The sequence below is a fragment of the Belonocnema kinseyi genome, chromosome 1 (assembly GCF_010883055.1).
Source record: "Belonocnema kinseyi isolate 2016_QV_RU_SX_M_011 chromosome 1, B_treatae_v1, whole genome shotgun sequence".
Classification (NCBI taxonomy): Eukaryota; Metazoa; Arthropoda; class Insecta; order Hymenoptera; family Cynipidae; genus Belonocnema; species Belonocnema kinseyi.
In genome coordinates this window covers 145350996-145372637 of record NC_046657.1, presented here as the reverse complement: position 1 = coordinate 145372637, position 21642 = coordinate 145350996, and the positions used below count along the sequence as shown (strand labels likewise).

General features: G+C 28.5%; 1 protein-coding gene across 1 annotated transcript in view; it reads left to right on the top strand.

The window, feature by feature from the left end:
* LOC117169994 (limbic system-associated membrane protein-like) overlaps nucleotides 1–21642 on the top strand; it is a 179821-nt gene that overhangs the window by 131443 nt on the left and 26736 nt on the right. Inside the window, exon 5 of the mRNA XM_033356510.1 lies at nucleotides 6628–6739. Coding sequence (XP_033212401.1) covers nucleotides 6628–6739 — 112 coding nt within the window. The remainder of the gene's footprint in view (nucleotides 1–6627; nucleotides 6740–21642) is intronic.

Below are 21642 nucleotides of genomic sequence, written 5' to 3'. Positions count from 1 at the left end.
GCTCCAAGGAGATTATGTTGAAAAATAAAAAAAAATTTACCCAAAAAAAATTGTTTTTATACTTCATTCTAAGGACTTATTGAACTACCCTCGTAAATTGAAAAAAATCTATAGAAATCTGTCAAATTAAATTTTGGGTAATTTACGTTTAGTCATCATATTAACTTGTCAAATTACCATAAATGACAGAAAATATCCACGAGTTTTCGGGAATTTATAGGCATTTTTAAATTGTATTTTTGTCAATTTATGGTAAGTTACCATAATTTGCCTGTTATGTTACCACAAATTACCAAAAATATTCATAAATTTTTTAACATTTATAAAAAAATTTTTAATTGAATTTCCGGTGTATTTTTGGTATATTTATTTGTTGTTCTATTTGATCCTATATTGATTTTCTCAGACGTTATAGGATATTTATGTTTTAAATACATCACCAACTAGTGATCCATCAACTAGTGATGCTTAGTGATGAAGAATCGTCATTCAATATTATTTGTTTATTTTATAAACATGTGCATAGCTTATACATTTAAAGACAAAAAGTAATCTTTTTTTTTTTATTGTCCTCAAATAATATCACTGAACATTTTTTGTGAAGTTCTAGAAGAATTAGCTTCCAAGTTATCTATAAATTACCAAACTATGCCTTTATTTATTAAATGAACTAATAATATCGAACTAGAAGTCTTCACCACTAAACAGCATTACTCATAGAATTTGAAGACGAGCAGAAAGAAAAACGATTACTTTCTCTCTATAAATGGACAAAATATGGGTTTGTTTATAAAATTTGTTTATTAAATAAACAAGTGATATCGAATGACCAATCTTTATCACTAAGTATTAGTAATAATATAATTTTAAGGTACTAGGAAAATAAAACGATTACTTTCAGCCAATAAGTGCAAAAAACTATGTATTTCATTATATAATTTGTTTATAAAATAAACTAATTAAACCAAAGAACGAGTTTTCATGATAAAATATAACCGTGTCGAAAAAAACAAGCGATTTGAACTTTCAAATATACTTTGTACGAAAAATTTCAATGTTCATATTTTGTTAATATAATTTGTTTATAACAATTAGATTCGATGTCCTGTTAATCATTTACTGTCTTTTGATTCTTCGACATTTATTTTCATCGAGGATGGGATTAATTTAGATATTTATTTAAAGATGAAAAATAATAATTAAAAAATGTCTAATTTTTGCTCTTTGTTTATATAGCTAATAGAAAATTATAAAAATTAAAAAATCCAATTCATAATTGCTCTTATTCACCTATTGTTGGTGACTTTAAAAAATTGAAAATCGATTAATAATTGAAGTGCCGGATGCAACAACTCGTTAAGCGCTCGAAACCGTGTAGAAGGATTGTCCACTCGGGACATTATTTCGATAAAAAAAAAGTTACCAAAACGTAATTCAAAATATATTTTCGTATTCAGCTTGACGCTGCCGACAAATTTTGTAGATGAAACTTTAGCATTCGACTATTATTACTCAAGATAAACAATAAAATCTTAGAAAAATTTCCGATTAAAGAAAGATGTTTTACATAACACAAGCCGCCATTATTCGGCCATTTGTTTTTAAAAATGCTTGAAATTTGTAATGTGTATTCTCAATCCATAAGCGATGACTGTAATCGATGCTTTTAGTTTAAAAAATTAATATGCTCGTTTATGTTTAATAACAAATTAATTCCGAACGAAAACCACGTTTCACCAACCTGAACGAGTGGGTTGGCCATAGAAAGAATGTTAATTGAAATAACTTATCTTAGAAAAGTTTTTCACTAGACTTTGAGAAAGTTTTTCTGAAAATTTAAAGAAAATCGGTCGAAAATTGTGGAGATGGAAGCAAGCTGAAGTCAACGCACGCTGCCGCTGCAGTGCTCCGGTTATCGGCAATTTTACTAACAAGGGGACCTTTAGGTCTGCTTTTTTAAAATTTAAACTCTCCTTAATGAAAGGCACACACCAGAGGTTCTCTGGAAAAAATCAAGAAGACGCAATTTCGTACCATTTTCGAGAAACGTGAATTTTAAAAATTGCGAACGGATGGTCATCAAATCGATGCAAAATTATTCAGAAGCGTTGGTAGCTCTCTGGTGAATCACTTGGCTGATATCCACAAGGTTTCGCGTTCGATTTCCGCTGTCCGTACTTTTTTTTATTGTGTTTTTATTTATCTAGGTGCTTGTCTGTTCCATTCCTTTAAAAAAATTAGTATAATTATGCCATTTGATGATTATTTATTCCTAATTATTTTCAATAAAATCTCTCTTTATCGTATTTTTATAATTAATTGTCCAGGAACTTGTGTGAAATTGTTTCATATGAAAATTTTAACAATAAATACAAAATTAAAATGTTTTTCACAAACTCAAAAAAAATATTTATGAAATGAGTTACTTCATCCACTCATATTTTGTATTTATTGTTGAAAGTTTCGTTTGAAACAGTTTGTTCCTACTTTAATTTAAAAACATAAATACTAAAAACTATTGGAGAATAGATAATTTTAATAAAATGCGCATTAAAAAATGGAATAAACAAGAACTATTATAAACAAATTATTTTATTTTATTTTTTATCAAAAATTATTTGTATCTTTTTTCAAATTTGAATAGAAAAATTGTATGGTGGTTGTCTACATTTGGTCGTTGGATTCTTGGTGTTATTTTCAGGAATTCTGCACATCACTTAGATATATAAATAATATTAAAAAGTACGTATAGCGGGAAATGAACGTGCAACTGCACAGTGGGGAAAAAGTACATTTTTCGGTTTAAAATACGATTCCGGCTGAACCTGCGGACCGATTTGGATGTTTTTTTAATCAGATAAAATTTCAAAGAAAGTTGTCGAGCCTGATTTTTAATTTAGTTTAAACATTTTTTTATAAATAAATAAATACGACGAAAAAAATGCAATTTTTTTTATTTGACTATCCCGGTGCTTGTCAATAATAGGAAAATTGTTGTAATCACTGAAGTTTCCTAGATTTATATTGTATAAAGATATTTCATCGTGATACAATAAACCAAAAAAATTTGTTTAAACAACTTAAATGTTGAAAATCTGTTTTCTATCATTTTCAATAATTTAACGTTTCTTTAAATTATATTGCAAGAAATTTGAATAGAAACAATATTTTAATGAAAACAAATTTCTCTTAAGACTATTCATGTTAATATTATTGAGAAATCTAATAAACAAATGCATTATTCAGGCATTTGTCGTGAACAAATTCATTTTTTCCGATGTCATTTTTTTAAAAATTAGGAACCTTATAATAATTTTAGAAAAATTTATAATTTATTGATAAATTTTATGATTATTTAAAAAAAAAATTAAAATGTCAGTTCTTTTAATTGGGAACTTGACAATAATGTCCGCAACATTCATAATTATTTGATTAATTTTATGTTTTTGCTAAACAAATTTAATTTAGAAATGCATTAATAGGGCATTTGTCGACGCAAAAACTCGTTTTTTTTCAAATTCAGTCTTTTTAATTTAAGAAAAAAGTTGTTTTTTTTTCATCCAGTACGTATCGCAAAGTTCACAATTAAAAAGAATGACAATGAAAAAAAAACAAGTTTTTCCGTCGACAAATTATTAATTATTAATTATTGAACCTTTAAGTCAGAATTAAAATATGACTTTTTAACAAAAAATTGATTTTCCACGATACAGATGCATGTTTACCCCACAAAAATGTAATTTCAAACAATTTTTTTATTAACAAAAAAGGCAAATTTTTAACTAAAGAAGATCACTCAAAAAAATGGAAATGGTAAAATTTATGTTCAAAAATTAATTTTAAACAAAACAAAACAGTATTTTCAATTACACAGTTAAATTTTCAACCAAAGAACTAAAAATGAAATAAAAAGATTCATTTTTAACAAAATAATTAACCTTTGAAGCAAAGAAATTAATTTTCAACTAAAAATATAAGTATTTAGCAAAAAAGGGATTTCTTAACAAAGTGATTTAAGCAAATCTTTGAAACAAATTAGTTGAAAACTCAAACAGAGAAGAATGATTTTTATTCAAAAAGTTGTATTAAAAAAAATGAGTGAAATTTTTTCTAAACGAGATAAAGTTTTAAATTAAAAAAATACAATTATAAAAAAAGGTAAATTTTCTGTTAAAAAAGATTTCAGTTGAGTTTTCAAGATCAAAATATGAATTTTTATATAAGAAATAATTTTATACGAAAAAAATTGAATTTTCAATGCAAAAAGACGAATTTTCAACCAAAAAGGATGACTTTTTAACAAAAAATGACAAATTTATTTTTTAAGTGGAACTTTATCCAGAAAATATTTCAGTTTTCAGCACCAAAACATAAATTCTAAACTAAACGTAAATTTTTTATCAAATTAAAGATATTTGGCTCAAAACAAATGCATTTTTAATTAAATGAAAAGAAAATGAAAATTTAAAAATAAGTTCATTTTTTATTCAGAAAATATTTCAGTTCTTTTTTCAACACCGAATATTACATTTAAACAGTTGAATTTTTAAGCAAAAATTATGATTTAAAATTGTTGAGTTTTCATCCAACGGTTGTATTTTTATTCAAGAAAGATTCAATTTATGGCAAAGAAGGTAACTTTCAAAATCAAGAAGACAAAATTTCAAAAAAAGAATTGAATTTTCGAACGCAAAGTTACAAAGTCATTTGGGAAAGCTGAAATTTCCTCTAAAACAGATTATTCAAACCAAAAAACCTTTGGAAAATACACAAATTTGTATTCAAAGAAGATTTCAATTCACTTTCTAACACCAAACAATTTTCAACCAAAATGGATGTCTTTTTAAGAAAATTATTAAATTTTTAACTAAATAATAAAATTTATACCTAAAAGGATAATCCTCAGAAGAAAGTTGTTGCGAATTTTCAGAATTCTAATCTGAAAATATTTCATTTTTAAGCTTTTAACCGGTCCTATTTTCGGAATTTTATTCCTAAATTATTCAGATTTGAGATTCTTTAATTCAAAACAAGATTTTTAAATTGTAAACGCTTCAAATTAAAAAAAAACAAACGATTTCAACATTTTTATCCAAGAAAGATATAATATCTGCTAAACAGATGAATTTTAAAATCAAGAAGACAAACTTTCAAAAAAGGAATTGAATTTTCGAACGAAAAGTTACATTTTCATTTAAGAAAACTAAAATTTTCCCTAAAAGAGATGATTTAAACAAAAGAAAAACTTTTAAATAATAGGTAAATTTTCATACAAAGAAGATTTCAGTTCACTTTCTAACACCAAAATAAGAATAGTTAACAATTTTTAACCAAAATGGAAGCCTTTTTAAGAAAATTATTGAATTTTCAACTATATAATAAAATTTATAACCAACAGAATAATCCCCAGAAGAAATTTGTTGCGAATTTCCAAAATTTTAATCTGAAAATATTTCATTTTTAAAGCTTTTAACTGGTTTTATTTTCGGAATTTATTCCTAAATTATTTAGATCAGAGATTCTCCAATTCAAAGAAAATTGTTAAATTGTAAACCGTTTGAATTAGAAAAGATACAATTTTATATATAACAATGTTTTTTTTTGTTTTAAATGGATAATATTATTAGAAAACTTTAAAATTTTATCTTTTCTAATTTAAAGTGTTTAAGAATTAACAATCTCATTTTGAATTGAAGAATATCGAATCCGAATAATTTAGGAATAAAATTCCGAAAATAGAATCTGTGAAAAGCTTAAAAAGTGAAATATTTTCAGATTGGAATTATGAAAGTTAGCAGCAAGTTTATTTTGAGGATCATCCTTTAATTTAATAAATTTACAATTAAATAATCAAATTTAGAACCAAAAGGATAATCCCCGCAAGAAAGTTGTTGTGAATTTTCAAAATTCTAATATGAAAATATTTAATTTTCAAAGCTTTCAACTGGTCCTATTTTTGGAATTTTATTCCTAATTATTCAGATTCGAGATCCTTCAGTTCAAAATACTATTGTTAAATTGTAAACGTTTTGAATTAGAAAAGATACAATGTCAACAAGTTTAGAATTATATTATTGATGGAATTGTCCATTTACAAAAAAATTTTTATCTGAAATTTTTCAGTTTCGAACTTTTTTAATTAGAAATAATGAAATTTGGAAAACTTGTAATTCAAAGCTTTTCCGCAAGAGGTGCTGCGAACGATGCCAACTAACTAAATCCGAGTCGATGCGTCCATGGATTCGGATTTAGTTAGTTGGCAACGATAGTAGCGCCTCTTGCGGAAAAACTCTGCATCACAAGTTTTCTAAATGGTATTATTTCCAATTAAAAGCGCTCAAAATTGAAAAATTTCAAATAAAAATTTTTTGAATGTATAATTTCATTAGAAAACATTGAAGTTCTATTTTTTCGAATTCAAAGCGTTTACAATTTAACAATATTATTTTAAATCAAAGAATCTCGAGCCTGAATAATTTAGGAATAAAATTCCGAAAATAGAACTAGTTAAGACCTTTAAAAATCAAATATTTTGTGGTCACTCATATTTATTTCTCACATCTAAATGCAAATAAAGTTTGATGATTATCAATGCCATTTGACAGTAGTATTGTTTTTTGTGCGCAGTTTCAAAAGCCAAGATTCTTGCCAATGCCGAACTCTACATCAAGAGTGGGAGTGACATCAACCTAACCTGTGTCGTGGAACAGACACCTGAGCCACCGTCCTTCATTTACTGGTGAGTTTAATTGGGTTCCCTCGAATCCAATTTCCATCATCTCCAGCGGATTATACGAGTGCTGAGCTCAAACATTCATTAACTATCGAACGAGCTTGGCAACCCGGAGAACTAATGGAACTATACCTTGTGCCATCGGAAATCGTTACAATGCCATGCAGTCACTTTTTGGCGTTGATTTATTTTTATTAAACAGACATTTGCGAAAATTGTTTTCTTTGTTGCATGCGAAAGCTTTTTTCCCGCTTCGAATTAAATCATAACGCACGATCAATACTCTATACATCTCTCACCAAGAAACATCCACCATGCGCGAACCATTCTGCTCTTTTATTTTCAATATTAATAATCTCGCAAAGTTTTATTTGTTCGCTTTTAATACGTTCTCACAAATTTTATAATTAAATTTTTTCTGAAACAAAATTTACTCTCTTCTCTCCACTGGGAATTTAACCACAAAACTTCCGATTGCAGTTCGGATGCTTTTCCGTTGAGCTATTTGAGAGATCGAAAAAAGAATCTTTGTCAGAAATACACACCATTCAATACATTTAATATTTAATTATTTAATTAAATGTTTAGTAAATATTAATAAATTGAGTGTTAGTGTGTAATAAGAGTGAATTTAAAGAAATCTGTATTATTATCAGAGATCTCTTTTAAAACACAATTTAATTTTACAATTTATCAACATTTATTTTCCATCTTGTCTGAAAAAGACATTGAGTATTTTCCTTTATTTAAATACTTAACTTTGTCGAGTGTCGATTTATATTTTCACGTTTAGTGGAATGATATCTACACTGACTGATTGTAATCATCTCCGATGATAATACAGATTCCTTTACATTCTCACAATTTCCTTAATTTTATCAATTTATTAAATTAAAAAATCCAGAAATATTTCAGAATGGCTCGCCAAAGCTTAATTTTACAAACTATGATATACCATTATTAATATTGTCAAGTCAAATATTGTAAATGGTTCTACCATTTCTACACCTGGTGCCGAAAACTGGAACTACAAAGACCAGGTACAATTTTAAAGATGTATTTTAATTTTTGCGTAAAAGTGTTCTTACGATTGTTTTGTGAAATTCAAAACAATGAATGAATACTTTAAACAAATGTTCTTCAAAAACTAATGTTTTTAGACTCAATTTCATTTTATACAGTGAAAAAACACATTTTTGTAAAAAATGTTTTTTAACAAAAAATTAATTATGTCACTATTTTATGTAATTTTCAATGTATTGTAAGCTTAAATAAACTTTAAAAAATATATGAAGCGATAAATTTGATTCAGATTATGCAAATAACACGAATAATAGACTATTGCAATTTAAATACGAATTCTAAAGTCACTTTTAGATTTTAGAATTTCAATGTTTTAAGTTTAAAAGAAAATTTTAAAAGTAGAGAAAGTTAAAAATAAAACGTTAAATTACGTTAAAACTGTTAAAATTACATTAAAAATGAAATTTTTTCCGAATACAATTTAAAAAATTCGATCACCTAAAATTCAAAGGAATTAAAACTGTATTACTTCTAATCAAAACCGTTCCAAATTGAAACATTTCAGACATTTTTTTTTAAACCGACAATTTTTTTAGAAGGGAGTTGAAATTGTATCATTTCTAATTTAAAGATTTTGAAATTGCACAATCTCGTTTTAAATTAAAGAATTTCTAATCTGAATTCGTAACAACTTTCTTCTGAAGACTATGATTTTAGTTTTAAACTTTATTATTTGGTTGGAAATTTAATCATTTTCTTTCAAATACATCCTTTTTTTCGATTGAAAATTCAACTCTTTGTTTGCAAGTTTATCTTTTTTATTTACAAATTCACATGAATTGGCAAAAATTTTATTTTTATTGGATACAGATTCAACTTTTTGCTTGAAAATTCAACAATTTTGTTAAAGTCATAATCTTTTGTCAAAAAATCGACTGTATAAATATAATATTTGGATGTTGAAAAAAGAATTGAAATATTTTCTGGATAAAAATTTAACTTTTTAAAAAATTTTGTTTTTATTTAATTAAAAATCCATCTGTTTTAAGAAAAATTCCATCTTTTTTGGATTAAAATGCAACTGTTTGGTAGAGAATTCAAACATTTTGTTGAACATTCATGCTTTTTGGTAGAAAAAATTCTTCTTTTTGAATTAAAAATGCAATTTGTTTGGTTAAAATGTATGTATTTAAAAAATTAATTTTTGATCTTGCAGAATCAACTAGAATCTTTTTTTGATGAAAACAAAAATTTTTGTTTTTATAATTAAAAATACTGCTCTAAGAGAAACTTTATCCTTTTTAATAAAAATGCAACTATTTGGTAGATAATTTAAAAATTTATTTAAAAAGTCATTTTTGTTGTTGTTAAGAATTCGCCTTCTTTGATGAAACATAACTTTTTTCTATAGAAACTTTTTTTTTTAATTCATATTTTCATCGTTAAAACTCGACTGAAATCTTTTTTTAACCAAAAATTCAACTATTTTTTCAAATTTATCTTTTTGATTAAAACTTTATCTCTTTTAGAAGAAACTTAATTTTTAAAAAATTAAAATGCATCTGTTTGGCTAAAATCATTCCTCTTTGTTTGAGTATTCAACTAATTTGGTTGAAAGATTTGGTTGAATCAAATTGTTACAAATCACTTTTTTGTTAAAGATTAAAATTTTTAGTTAAGAATTTATCTGTTCGATTGAAAGTTTAATTATTTTGTTGAAAATTCGTTGTTTTTTATTTAAAATTCAGCTACTTGGGTAAAAATTAAGGTACATTGTTAAATATTAACTTCTTTAATTAATATGTTTTTAAATTTTATTTTCCTTGCTCGAAAGTTTAACTGTTCAGTGCAATATCCTGTTTTTTAGTTAACATGTAACTTTAATTTTTTAATATTTATCTTTTTTTATTGAAACTTCTCCTTTTTTTGGTAAAAAAGAAAATATTTTTTCAGTTTCATTTTTTTCTGTTGGTTAAAATGCATCAGTTTCGCGGAAAATTAATTTTTTGTTGAAAAGTCATATTGTTTTTTCGAAAATTCAATTTTGGCATATATAATTTGTCTCCCAGTTCGAGAGTTATATAATTTAGATAAACTTTTTATGTTCTTTTTTTGAGTAAAAAAATCTTCATTTGTTACAAATTCACCTATTTTATTTTAAAATTGTTTTTTGTTGTACAAATTTCATTCGTTTTTTATTGAAATATATAAACTATGACACTTTTTCGTTAAGAATTTGTCTTTTTAGGTTGAATATTCAACTAGTATTTATTAAGTTTAATCATTTTGTTAAAAAACCATATTTTATAATAAAAAAGACATTACTAAAATTAATAAATTAGAAAATTTTTAATTTGTATATAAATTACATTGAGGTAATTCAAAGTTCCCTCTAATTCTTTTAAAGTCAAAAAAATAAAATAATATCTTGAAATCTTTTAAGCTTAAATTGAACTATTTAAAATAATACCCAACTTATTAAAAAAAGTTGTGAAAAATAGTATTGTCGCCACTAGTAATTTTTTAGATATCAGTAACGGCAATATAAAATAGTATAAATTTCTTAAATTAATATATTCTAATTTCTTATTAATAATTTAATTTCTCTCATCGCTCTGAAAGTATAAAAAAGATGAAAAATGATAGTTTTGTAGCAAGATGTTAAAAAATGAATTAAATAAATTGTATTATTAAATAGAATTACTTATTAGGAAATTTGTACTTTTGTGATTTTTCAAACATTTCCCGGGATTGCTTTAACTCGTTCAGGTCTCAGTGGTATCAGAACGCGGATATCTCTGGCATGCACAGTAGTTATTCCTGTGTATTTTTAGGTTATGTAACGCCATGTGTCAATGTAAAAATACACAGGATCGCTACTGCGCATGTCAGAAATATCTGCGCTGTGACACCATTGGTCAAGTCTCATTTCGTCCCTATCCTCAAAAAAGTGATGAAAGTTGGAACCACGAAGTAATATATGGAGACTCCACTCCCGGAAAACTTGGACGCGTGAATTCGGATTTAGTTAGATTGAATCGCTCGTAGCGCCTCTTGCAGAAAAATGCGAAACCGAGAACTTTTTCAAAATTCTCTGTTTTTTCCTTGGCTAATTTTTCATTTTCATTCATTAATATTCAAATTTCAGCTTTTTCTTTTGTAACACTTTTAATATAGAATATTTTATAAACGCAATAAAACAGTATTTCATATGCAAAATTAAAATTTTAAAATTTATTAAATCAGTTCAAATAAAAAAATGTCCTTTCTACTATAAAAGATAGCTTTTTAACAAAATAATGAAATTTTTCACAAAATGATTGAATTTTTAACATAAAAGTTGAATATTCAACCTAAAAAAACACATTTCTAACAAAAACGTATCACAGTTTATATTTCAATTAAAAAAAGATGAAATTTATCCAAAAACAGTGGAATTTTAAAACCAAAAAACGAATTTTCAAAACATAAAGATTTTTCATTCAAAAAAAAGTTTGTCTACATTGTTCAACCTTTAAGCCAAAGACGTATTTTCTCTACAAAAATTGAATTTTCAAACAAAAATTATGATTTCAGCAAAAAATTAATTTTCCACGAAACTGTTGCATTTTTACCCAAACAAAAAATTACGAACTAAAAATTTTTTCCAGAAAGGGCGAATTTTCAACTGAAAAATATCGCTTTTCTTTTAAAAAATTAATTGTAAACAAAAAAGTACTATTTTCCAACAAACAGTTAAATTTTCAATTAAAAAATAATAATTTTAACCAAAATAATTAAAATTTTAACCAAAGAGATGAATTTTCAACTTAAAATATAAATCTTAAACAAAAAAGTGATTTCTTAACAAGTAATAGAAGAAATTTCTGTTTTTAAAATAAAAATTTAACTTTTTGGTTAAATATCATTCTTTTTTGTTTAAATATCAAGAAAAGAAGAATGGTTGAATTTGGAATCCAAACATACGAATTTTTAACAAAAAGGATTACTTTTTAATAAAATTGTGGAATTCTCTACCAAATAGTTGCATTTTCATAAAAAAAGATGAAATTTCTCTTAAAACAGAAGAATTAATAACTGCGATAAAAATTGAGTTTTCGCCCAAAAAAGATTCCAGTTGCCTCTGCAAGATCAAATAATAAATTTTTTTAACAAAAAATAATTTTCTACGAAAAAAATTAATTTTTATTCGAAAAAGTCGAATTTTTTCAACCAAAAAAGATTATTTTTTAACTAAATAGTTAATTTCTCTAACAAATAGTTGCGTTTTTATCAAAAACTTAAAATTTTTCTTAAAACCGATGGATTTTTAATTGAATAAAAATTAGTGACGTTGCGGACCATTATTTACGCAAATGTTTACCTTATTGCGTTTATGATCACTCCTTGAGTTTTTAAACCAGGATCTATTGATTTGTGAAATAAGAAGATCAAGATTCACATTTAAAGAACACGATTTATTGGGATTTTTGACTGGTGTAACAATTAGATTTCGCGAGTGATTACAAATTTTCTTGGATGTTGTCGTTATGATTTCCAAAATTGGACTGTCGAAGGGACGAAATGTAGACGGTACGATAAGCAGGAAGACGTACTAAGTAAAAGGAAGGGGGTGTTGGAATATGCAGTTGTTTCAGGTAGGAAGTGTGAATCAGCGAAGATTTGGTAAGGATCGGCTAGGTTGAACAAACAGTAAATCTAAATCGTTATACAGCTTAGCCTACAGATGTTTTGGATAATCCTAAATTCTCGAATTTTCGAAGGTAAAGAAAGTTTTCGCTGGCCTTAAAAATAGCAAAAGTGTCTAGGGTGCATTTAGAAATTTAGATTTAAATGCAGACTTCGAAGGACATATTCAAGACTAGTTTGACTCATAACTATAATTTTGTGTAATGGATGTAGAAAAGCCTTAATTTGTCTGTTGGAAGGTACATGAAATACAGGTGATTCATATAAAAAAGAAAAATAGGTAAGGTGCAAAATTCGGATAATAATACGGCTTGGTAGTTCAAAACTATAAGGTTGGAGTAGACCTAGAAGTTATTGCTGATTTCTATTGGAATAGGAGAAATCTTTTTCACACATCGTTTGTATTCTCCCTTGTGTGTTTTCACGGTGACTACTCGAATAATCTTGTCGCTACTTGGATGGACAGCTACAATTCTGCCAAGGGTCCATTGAATCGGAGGCAAATTATCGGCTCTTAAAGTGACCAGGTCACCGATCTTTATATGGGTGACATTACCGGTATGCCATTTCATCTTCGCGTTCAGTTGGTGAAGGTAGTCCTTATACCAACGCGACCAAAATTATTGTCGCATCTGCTGAACTCGTTGCCATGATGATAAACGTGCTGTCGGAATTTTTGTCAAATGTCGCTCTGGCATGCTTCTGAATGAATCGCCTATGGGGAAGTGAGCAGGTTTCAAAGCGGATAGGTCATTGGGATCTAAGGAAATGGGGGTCAGAGGTCTCGAATTTAATATTGCCTCTATCTCAGTGGTCAGAGTGAGTGAATCCTCATAGATGAATAGTGTTGCCCACGACTCTCAGAAGATGGTGTTTAAATGATTTCACCGCGGCCTTCCAAAGTCCGCCAAAATGTGGAGACCGAGGTGGGATCACGTGCCACGCAATATTGTCGTTTATTAGTGTTCTCTCTACCGATTTGCTGTGCTCATGAGAAGATGAGATTTTGTATGTCCACAATCTCATTTGTGGCGCCGACAAATTAGTGGAATTATCTGAATAAAGGGATGAACTTAGATCACGTCTATTCAAAAATCGTCGCAGGGCGGCCATAAAGGCTTAGGTACTGAGATCACTAACGAGCTCGATATGAACAGCCTTGGTAGCGAAGCAAGCGAAAATAGCTGCGAAGGTCTTAATTTTGTTCTGATTTCTGTGTCGCCTTTCCCCAATATAAAATGGACCGCAATAATCTATACCACACCCTAGAAAGGGACGTTCGAGAGACAGACGACTTTTTGGGATATCTCCCATGACATATTGGGGAATAGATGGGTTAATCCGAGCGCACATAACGCATTTATTTATTACTCATTTGACTGTATTTCGTCCGTTCGTAACCCAAAAGTTTTGGTGTAGGATATTAAGGGTAGCTTGTGTCCCAACGTGCATAGATTTTATGTGTTCTTCTCGAATTAATACGTCGGTAAAGTCATGGTGTGGTAATAGCGCTGGATGCTTTTGTGAGAAAGAGAGATTGGCTTGATCGATTATACCTCCTACTCGCATAATTCCATCAGAATCAATAAAAGAAGCTAGATTGTAGAGATTTCCTTGAAAATGACCCTTAGATTTTAAAAATTTTAGTTAGTCGGGAAACCCTTCTTCCTGGATCAATCTGATCATGTTAATAGTAGCGCTTTTTAATTCTTCAATCGTTAACTCTCCTGTTCATTCAATTTCATTCTTCGCGTTGCAGGTGACTCGTTTACAGCATGCAATAAATCGTTTTGGCTCGTTAGAAGAAGAACAGTGCTGTAAGATTTTTACGGTAAGCCTTTCCTTACATTGTTCAGCACTTAATTCCAAAATTTTAATTTTATTAACTGAGAGGGACGTGACGGGTTTCGTTGAATCCAAATTTTCGACGAATTTTAGGACTGGTTCTGGACATAGGTCTTCTTTTTTGTCCATCCAGGTTGGTCCGTTCAGCCACAATTGAGAATCAATTAATTCTCTAGGCATGAGACCTCGCGAAATGAGGTCAGCCGGGTTACTTTTTGACCGAACATGTCTCCATTCGTGATTATTTATAGAACTATTTATTGCTGTGATGTTAGAAACGCGGTTTCTTTCATATAATTGAGCTAGTAGAAGTGCTTCAGACAGCTCTAGTCGCGGTAAAGATAACGATTTGATAGGAGCGACTCTCGATTTCGAACAAATTAAATGCGTCTCGTGTCTTCCCTGATTAGATGTTGATCTAACCTAGATAGCAGCCCCGTACGCCCTTTCGCTAGAGTCGCTTAACCCGTGCAATTAAAGAGTGGAATAATCTTCCGCGAGTAATCTCCGTTTGAATCGTAAATTTAATAGGAGTTGTAGCTGCTCATAATATTTTTGCCACGCATTATAAATTTCTCTCGGAATCGGTGCATCCCATCCTTAATTAATAAGCCACAATTTTTGTTTCGAGATTTTCACGTATACTATAACGGGACCTAGAAGGCCAAGAGGATCAAATAATTGCGCAATTTGAGAGAGAATCTCTCGTTTCACTAATGCCCTTTTTTCTTCGTTATTCTGATTCACGGTGAAAATTATTGAATCTCGTTTGGCATTCCAATGAATGCCTAGAGTTTTGGCCGTGATGTCTAAATTCAGTTGAAAAAACGGTTCGTCTGAACAATTTAATAGTGGCTCAATTAAACTTAAATCATTTGAGCCCCATTTTCTCAAGTTTAGGCCGCCTTTACGCATGATTTCGATTAACTCGTTGCGCAACTGTTCTGCCTCTTTGATAGTGGACGCTCCGGTGAGCATGTCGTCGACGTAGAAGTTGTTTTTTAAAACCTTAGCAGCTTTAGGAAAAGTGTTAGCTTCGTTCCCTGCTAGCTGATGCAATGATCGAATCGCTAAAAAGAGAGCAGCCGAAGTTCCAAACGTTGCGGTGTTTAACTCGTAAGTTTTTATTAGATCGGACGGATCTTCCCGCCACAGAACACTTTGATACTTGCGGTCTTCGGAATGGATTGTTGTTTGCAAGTACATTTTTTCTATATCAGCTGTAAGGGCAAAGGGGTGTGATTAGAAACGCACTAATAGAATGAAAAGATTGTCTTAAATAGTAGGACCTACCATCAGAACGTCATTCAATGATAGGCCTGCAGGTGTTTTTGCCGAGCCATCGAACAGTACGCGTAAATGTGTTGTCAAGCTATTATTTTTTAAGACCGCATGGTGGGGTAAATAATACCCTTCCTTTTTTGAATCTGCCCTTACTTCGGACATGTAACCATTCATATGATAGATTCTAGGGTTTTCAATGTAAAGATTTTTAATTTCTGGTTTTTTGATAAAGGTTCGTTCAAGGGAATATAATCTTTTCAGCGCATTTGAGCACGACTCTCTTATCCCATTTTCTCTAAAGGGAAGTCTGATACAGTACTTTCCGCTTACTAGGTCTCGAGTAGTGTGCTTCTCATAATGAGTTTCGCATTCGTTTTCTTCTACCGATAAAACTTTTTTTCCGGACAATTTTCTACTGTCTAGAACTTTTCTAATTGACTATTTAACGACATTGTGATACGATGACAAGATGTTTGTCATATTGTGGTTCTGACGAGCGTCTTGCCAGCTATAATCCATCCAAAAACGATATTTTTTAAAACGATATTCTGGCCGGGAATTTTGATTTGACCTTGCTTCAAGAGTTGAAGAAAGAACTCATCCCCAATGATACCGTCGACTGGACCTGGTCTATTGAAAGATGCATCACCTAATTTTATATTGTTCGGAATATCAAAATCTAGTTTAACTAACGGTCTTGAAGTAGTAATTCATTAATTGCATCCACTGTCAAGAATTCGAGATTTAAAGAGAAATTATTTAAGCGCGATTTGACTTTCGTTTGTGTCATGTGTTTGATGCATGATGATAGTGAGTTCACGTAAGTCGGGTAAGCTCTAGTTTTGATACCATTCGTGTCGTCAAGAAATGTGGCTGAGAGCAAGAATCAAGAAGAAATCTACATTCGCTATAAGTTCAATCTCGATCCATTATCTCAACGACCGCGGTTGTCAAAAGACTTTCGCCTTGTTCGATTGAGAAGAATTGCTGTTTGTGTTCGTGTAATTCGCTTTAGAGTTTTTATCTGTTTGGTCGTTTTCAAGATTTAAAATTGTGTGATGTTTTTTGATACAATTTTTACAGTGATCTGACTTGCAATCTTCAACCTGATGCAATATTGAGTATAGGGAGAACCTTTGCATAAATGACAGAAGGCCTTATATTGAGTCGCATATGAATGAGTGTTGTGATTTTCGTTATTCGCGTGCGTTCGTCGATTTTCGTTCTTGTCATGCTGATCCGCTTTTTCGCTATTATTCGGTTTATATATTTTGAGTATTTTTCTATGAGAGTGTAGAAAATCTAATAATTCGCTCATTATTGGAGAGGAATTACCTGGAGTTTCTTCCTTCCAATTTATTCGCGACTGATGGTTAAGTTTGGAGACTAAGAGGTAAATCGGGAACGACTCTAAAAATGGTTTGTTTAACGCTTCGAGAGCACGATAATGTTTGATTCGCTTTCGATATTCATCATATTCACATCTGAAAGGGATGATTGTGCGGGTAAATGATTTGCGTTTGCGGTTGATTGAATTCCGGATGCTGAATTAATTGCTGAATTATTTTGAGTGTTCGAATTACTTGGGACAGAATGAATTGGCAAATCTAAACTCCCCGAAGTAGGAGGAGACGTTAAGCTATTCGAATTTGGAGTTGAATCAAAGAAAGAGCTGACTAAATACTGTTAGTCTTTAAATTATCTTCAGGATAATTATATTTAGCAACTGAGATAGAAGAATTCAAATACGAATAATAAAGAATGGAAGATATTAAAAAAGGATAGACGATTCAATTTTTGACATGACAGATAGGCTAACGTATTTGTTGACTCCGCTTACTGTTGTAGATTTCCAACGACTTCGTCTCAATTAAGTTTTTTGGAGATTGTTTGAAATTTCGTCGTTCTACTTTATGTATGTAGAGTTTGATGATTCATCACTCACAGCACAATTTTATATTCGAATGTTTTATTTTCGCTGCATGAGTTCACAGTTCAATCTTCACCACTAAAGTTTAATGTTGGTTTTTGAACAAACACGTTTAGAGATCGCTATATACTGCACGAGTTCACAGTAAGTTCCATTTTCACCAAAAGTTTAGAGTTCGTTTTTGAATACACGGGTTTAGATTTCGCTATACGCTGCACGAGTTTACAGTAAGTTCCATTTTCAACAAAAGTTTAGAGTTCGTTTTTAACTTTTCGTTTTTTCTGTTCAACCGCTCGCGTTTGGTTTGTTTAAATATTTCCCTTGTGAAACATCTACAAGTTCGTTGTTGGAAGCTGGATGTAAATCCTTTCTTTAAACTCATATCCGTTCTCGAAGGACCATGTTGACGTTGCGGACCATTATTTAAGCAAATGTTTACCTTATTGCGTTTATGATCACTCCTTGAGTTTTTGAACAAGGATCTATTGATTTATGAAATAAGAAGAGCCAGATTCACATTTAAAGAACACGATTTATTGGAATTTTTGACTGGTGTAACAATTAAATTTCGCGAGTGATTACAAATTTTCTATCGATGTTGTCGTTATGATTTCCAAAATTGGACTGTCGAAGGGGCGAAAGGCAGACGGACGATATGCAGGGATATGTACTAAGTACTAATATTAAGTGTCAACGAAGGCTAGGTTGAACAAACAGTAAATATAAATCGTTATACAGCTTAGACTACAGATGTTTTGGATAATCCTAAATTCTAAAATTATCGAAGGTAAAGAAAGCTTTCGGTGGCCTTGAAGGATAGCAAAAGTGTCCAGCCTGCATTTAGAAATTTAGATTTAAATCCAGACTTCGAAGGATATATTTAAGACTACTTTGATTAATAAATTCTCACAAAGTTTTGAAGCCGACTTAGTGATTTCGGCTTCAACAAAAATAAGAACAAATATTCAAAAATAGTTAAATTTTCGTCCGAAAAATATATCTTTTTTTTTTAACACCCGAATATTCTATTAAAGCAGTAGAATTTTCAATACAAAATTATGACATAACATAATTTTGGAATTTTCAACCAAACAGTTGCATTTTCATCCAAGAAAATTGTATTTCCTGCTAAAGCAGGTGAATTTTTTAATTGAAAAGACAAACTTAAAAAAGAGTTGAATTTTCATCCGAAAAGTTACATTTTTATTTAGGAGCGCTGAAATTTCTCCTATAAGAAAGCTGCATTAATAAGAAAAACCTTTAACAAAATAATTAAATTTTGATCCAAAGAAGATTTCAGTTCAACTTTTAACACCAAAATAAGAATTTTAAACAATTTGCATAAAAATGGATGTTTTTTTTAGAGAATAATTCAAGTTTTTAACAAAATAATAAAATGTAGAACTAAAGGGAGAATCCACGGAAGAAAGTTGTTGCGAATTTTCAAAATCTTATTCCGAAAATATTTCATTTTTAAAGTTTTTAACTTGTCCTATTTAAAAAATTTTTATCTCAAATTATTCAAATTAAAAGGTCTTCAATTCAACATAAGATTGTTCAATTTTAATCACTTTCAATTAGAAATGATACAATTTCAACTCCTGTTTAAGAAAATGCTCTATTAAAAAAAGTTGTAATCTGAAATATTTAAATTTTGAACGCTATTAATTACTATCAATGAAATTCGAGATTCTTATATTTAAAATATAATTGTTTCATTCTATAAGCTTTAAATTGGAAATGATGAAATTTTAAATCTTTTCCAAAGAAATTTTGCAATTTTTAAAATTGAATCTAAAAGTGTACGATAGGGTTGTTCAGAGTGCATGGCAAAATTTTTTGCATGCTAGCTGGCACCGATCCTCCCCATTTTATTTCAAATTCGAAAAAAGAAATTCCCTAATTTTTTTTTTTTTGCTTTAACAGGTTCTGGGTTTGCCTTGAAGTTTTCCATGTAAATTGCATGGGGAAAAATAACTTTTTTGAATTTTTAGAATAATTTTGTAGGGTTTGAAAAAATGTGACGGGAAAGTATGGGGGCTTGTGGAAAATTAACCAACAAAGAATTTCATCTATCAAACATATGGGTTTAACACAACTAACACACCTCAAAGAGTACCTGAAATCTACCAGTCTATTGCAATATTTATTGAAATTATTTGATTAATTTTTAATTGTTTAAACAAATGGAATTTGTTCTTTTTTTATTATTAATATTTCTTCAGCAGAATATTTATCAACGTTCTTTGAGTAACTTGATTTTTAATATTTATATTTAATTAAAAATTATTAATTAAATATAACTGATAAATGCATTATTATCAAATTAAATATTAATAAGTAATTAATTATTACTGACAAATATTCTACTTGACCCACAGTGATAATTCTTATTTTTCTTTAATTTGAAATGAAATCATTTAAATAAATTTCACTGTTTTCAATAGTTGAAAATGAATGTCATAATGTTAATTAATATTCCACTAAACCAATAGTGATAATTTTTAGAAAAAGAAAGAATTTAAAAAAATTCAAACATATTACATTTGTTTAAACAATTAAAAACAATAACCCAATGTTATTGAATATTCCACTAGACTAATACCTTGAACGGGTTTTGTTCAGGGTTTATCTTTTTAGGTTGAAAATTCAATTATTTTTTTAAAGAAAAATTGTTGGTTCGAATTTTGATTTGATATATCTAAAATTTTCACAGATTTTCTTGAATTTTCTCATATCGCCTACGAAAATTATGCTAAGTTGTTTTATACCTTCAATTCGGTATTTTTGAAATTGAATCTAAAAATAAAAAGTTTTATACGTGCTTTTTGTTTAATTTTGACAATAATTTTGTCATAAAATCATAAGGTTTTGAAGAGAAATTTTATGTCGTGTTTGTTTTTGTCACCGAAAATTAGAATTTTGATATAAAAATCTTCATCAAGGCTCCCAATTTTTTTATATTTTTAGATACCGAGCATTCCATTCTAAAAATTAGTACTTTTAATCTAAAAAATATTATTTTTGAAATATTTAAAATTAATTGACAATTATTTACGTCTCTATTAGATTTTTCACCGAAAATTGACCTTTCAAACAAAATTCATTAGATTTATTTTCTTGTTAATTATTAACAATTTTAGGTTATGTAACCTTTTCACACCAATCTTTATAATTTTAACACAAAAATCATTAATGTTATAACCATATCTTTAATTTATAAACATTTCCAGGCTACATTAAATTTTTAATTGGAAATGTGTTCTTTATCACAAATTTTTAATGAAAAAGTTAGATTTGAAAGAAGATTCAGAATTTTTCAAAGTTTTAGGTAATGTTGGTTTTTGTGTGTAGGAAATTGCTATATTTGAACAAAACTTTACGGCTTGATTGTCTATATACTGTAAAAAATATTGTATGTTAATTTTCAAGTAAGTTATCAATTTTCATTAAATATTTAAAATATTTTCATTGCTTGTCTCTTTGGTTTGAAAATCTATAAATTAGTTAAAACTGTTATCTTTTTTATTCAAAAATTTAACTTTTTGATTGAAAATTATCATGTTTTGGTTCAAGATTAATCTTTTTCGTTGGAAATTCGAATTTTTTCTTTTAATTTAAATGCTCTTAATTAAATAGAAAAATATTTTGTTTGTTAAAATATTAACTATAGCACTTTTTTGTTAAAAATTCCTCTTTCTTGTTGACAATTTGTTGTTTCCTTGTGGTCTAAAATTAATCTTTTTTGCTGAAAATTTACATAATTTTGGTTAAAAATTTAAACACTTGGTTGAAAGTCAAACTATTTTGTTAAAAATAAATTTTTTTAAATTATCGATTTACGATTTTAGTTGAAAAATCACATTTCTAGTTAAAAACTAAAACTAATTTATTAAAACTTTGTTCTCTTTTTTGGTTAAAAAAGAATTTTCAAATTGAAATGTTACTATTAAATTATATGTTAAAAGTTGATCTCTTTTAATTCAAAAATCATTTTCCAAAATAAAGATTGGTCATTTTAGTTGGAAATTATTCTCTTTGGTTGGTAATGTTCCTGATTATTTGAATTTTTTTAGTCGCAAATCATTTTTTAGACCGAAAATTAATTCTTTTCAAATCTGGTAGAAAATTTAACCAT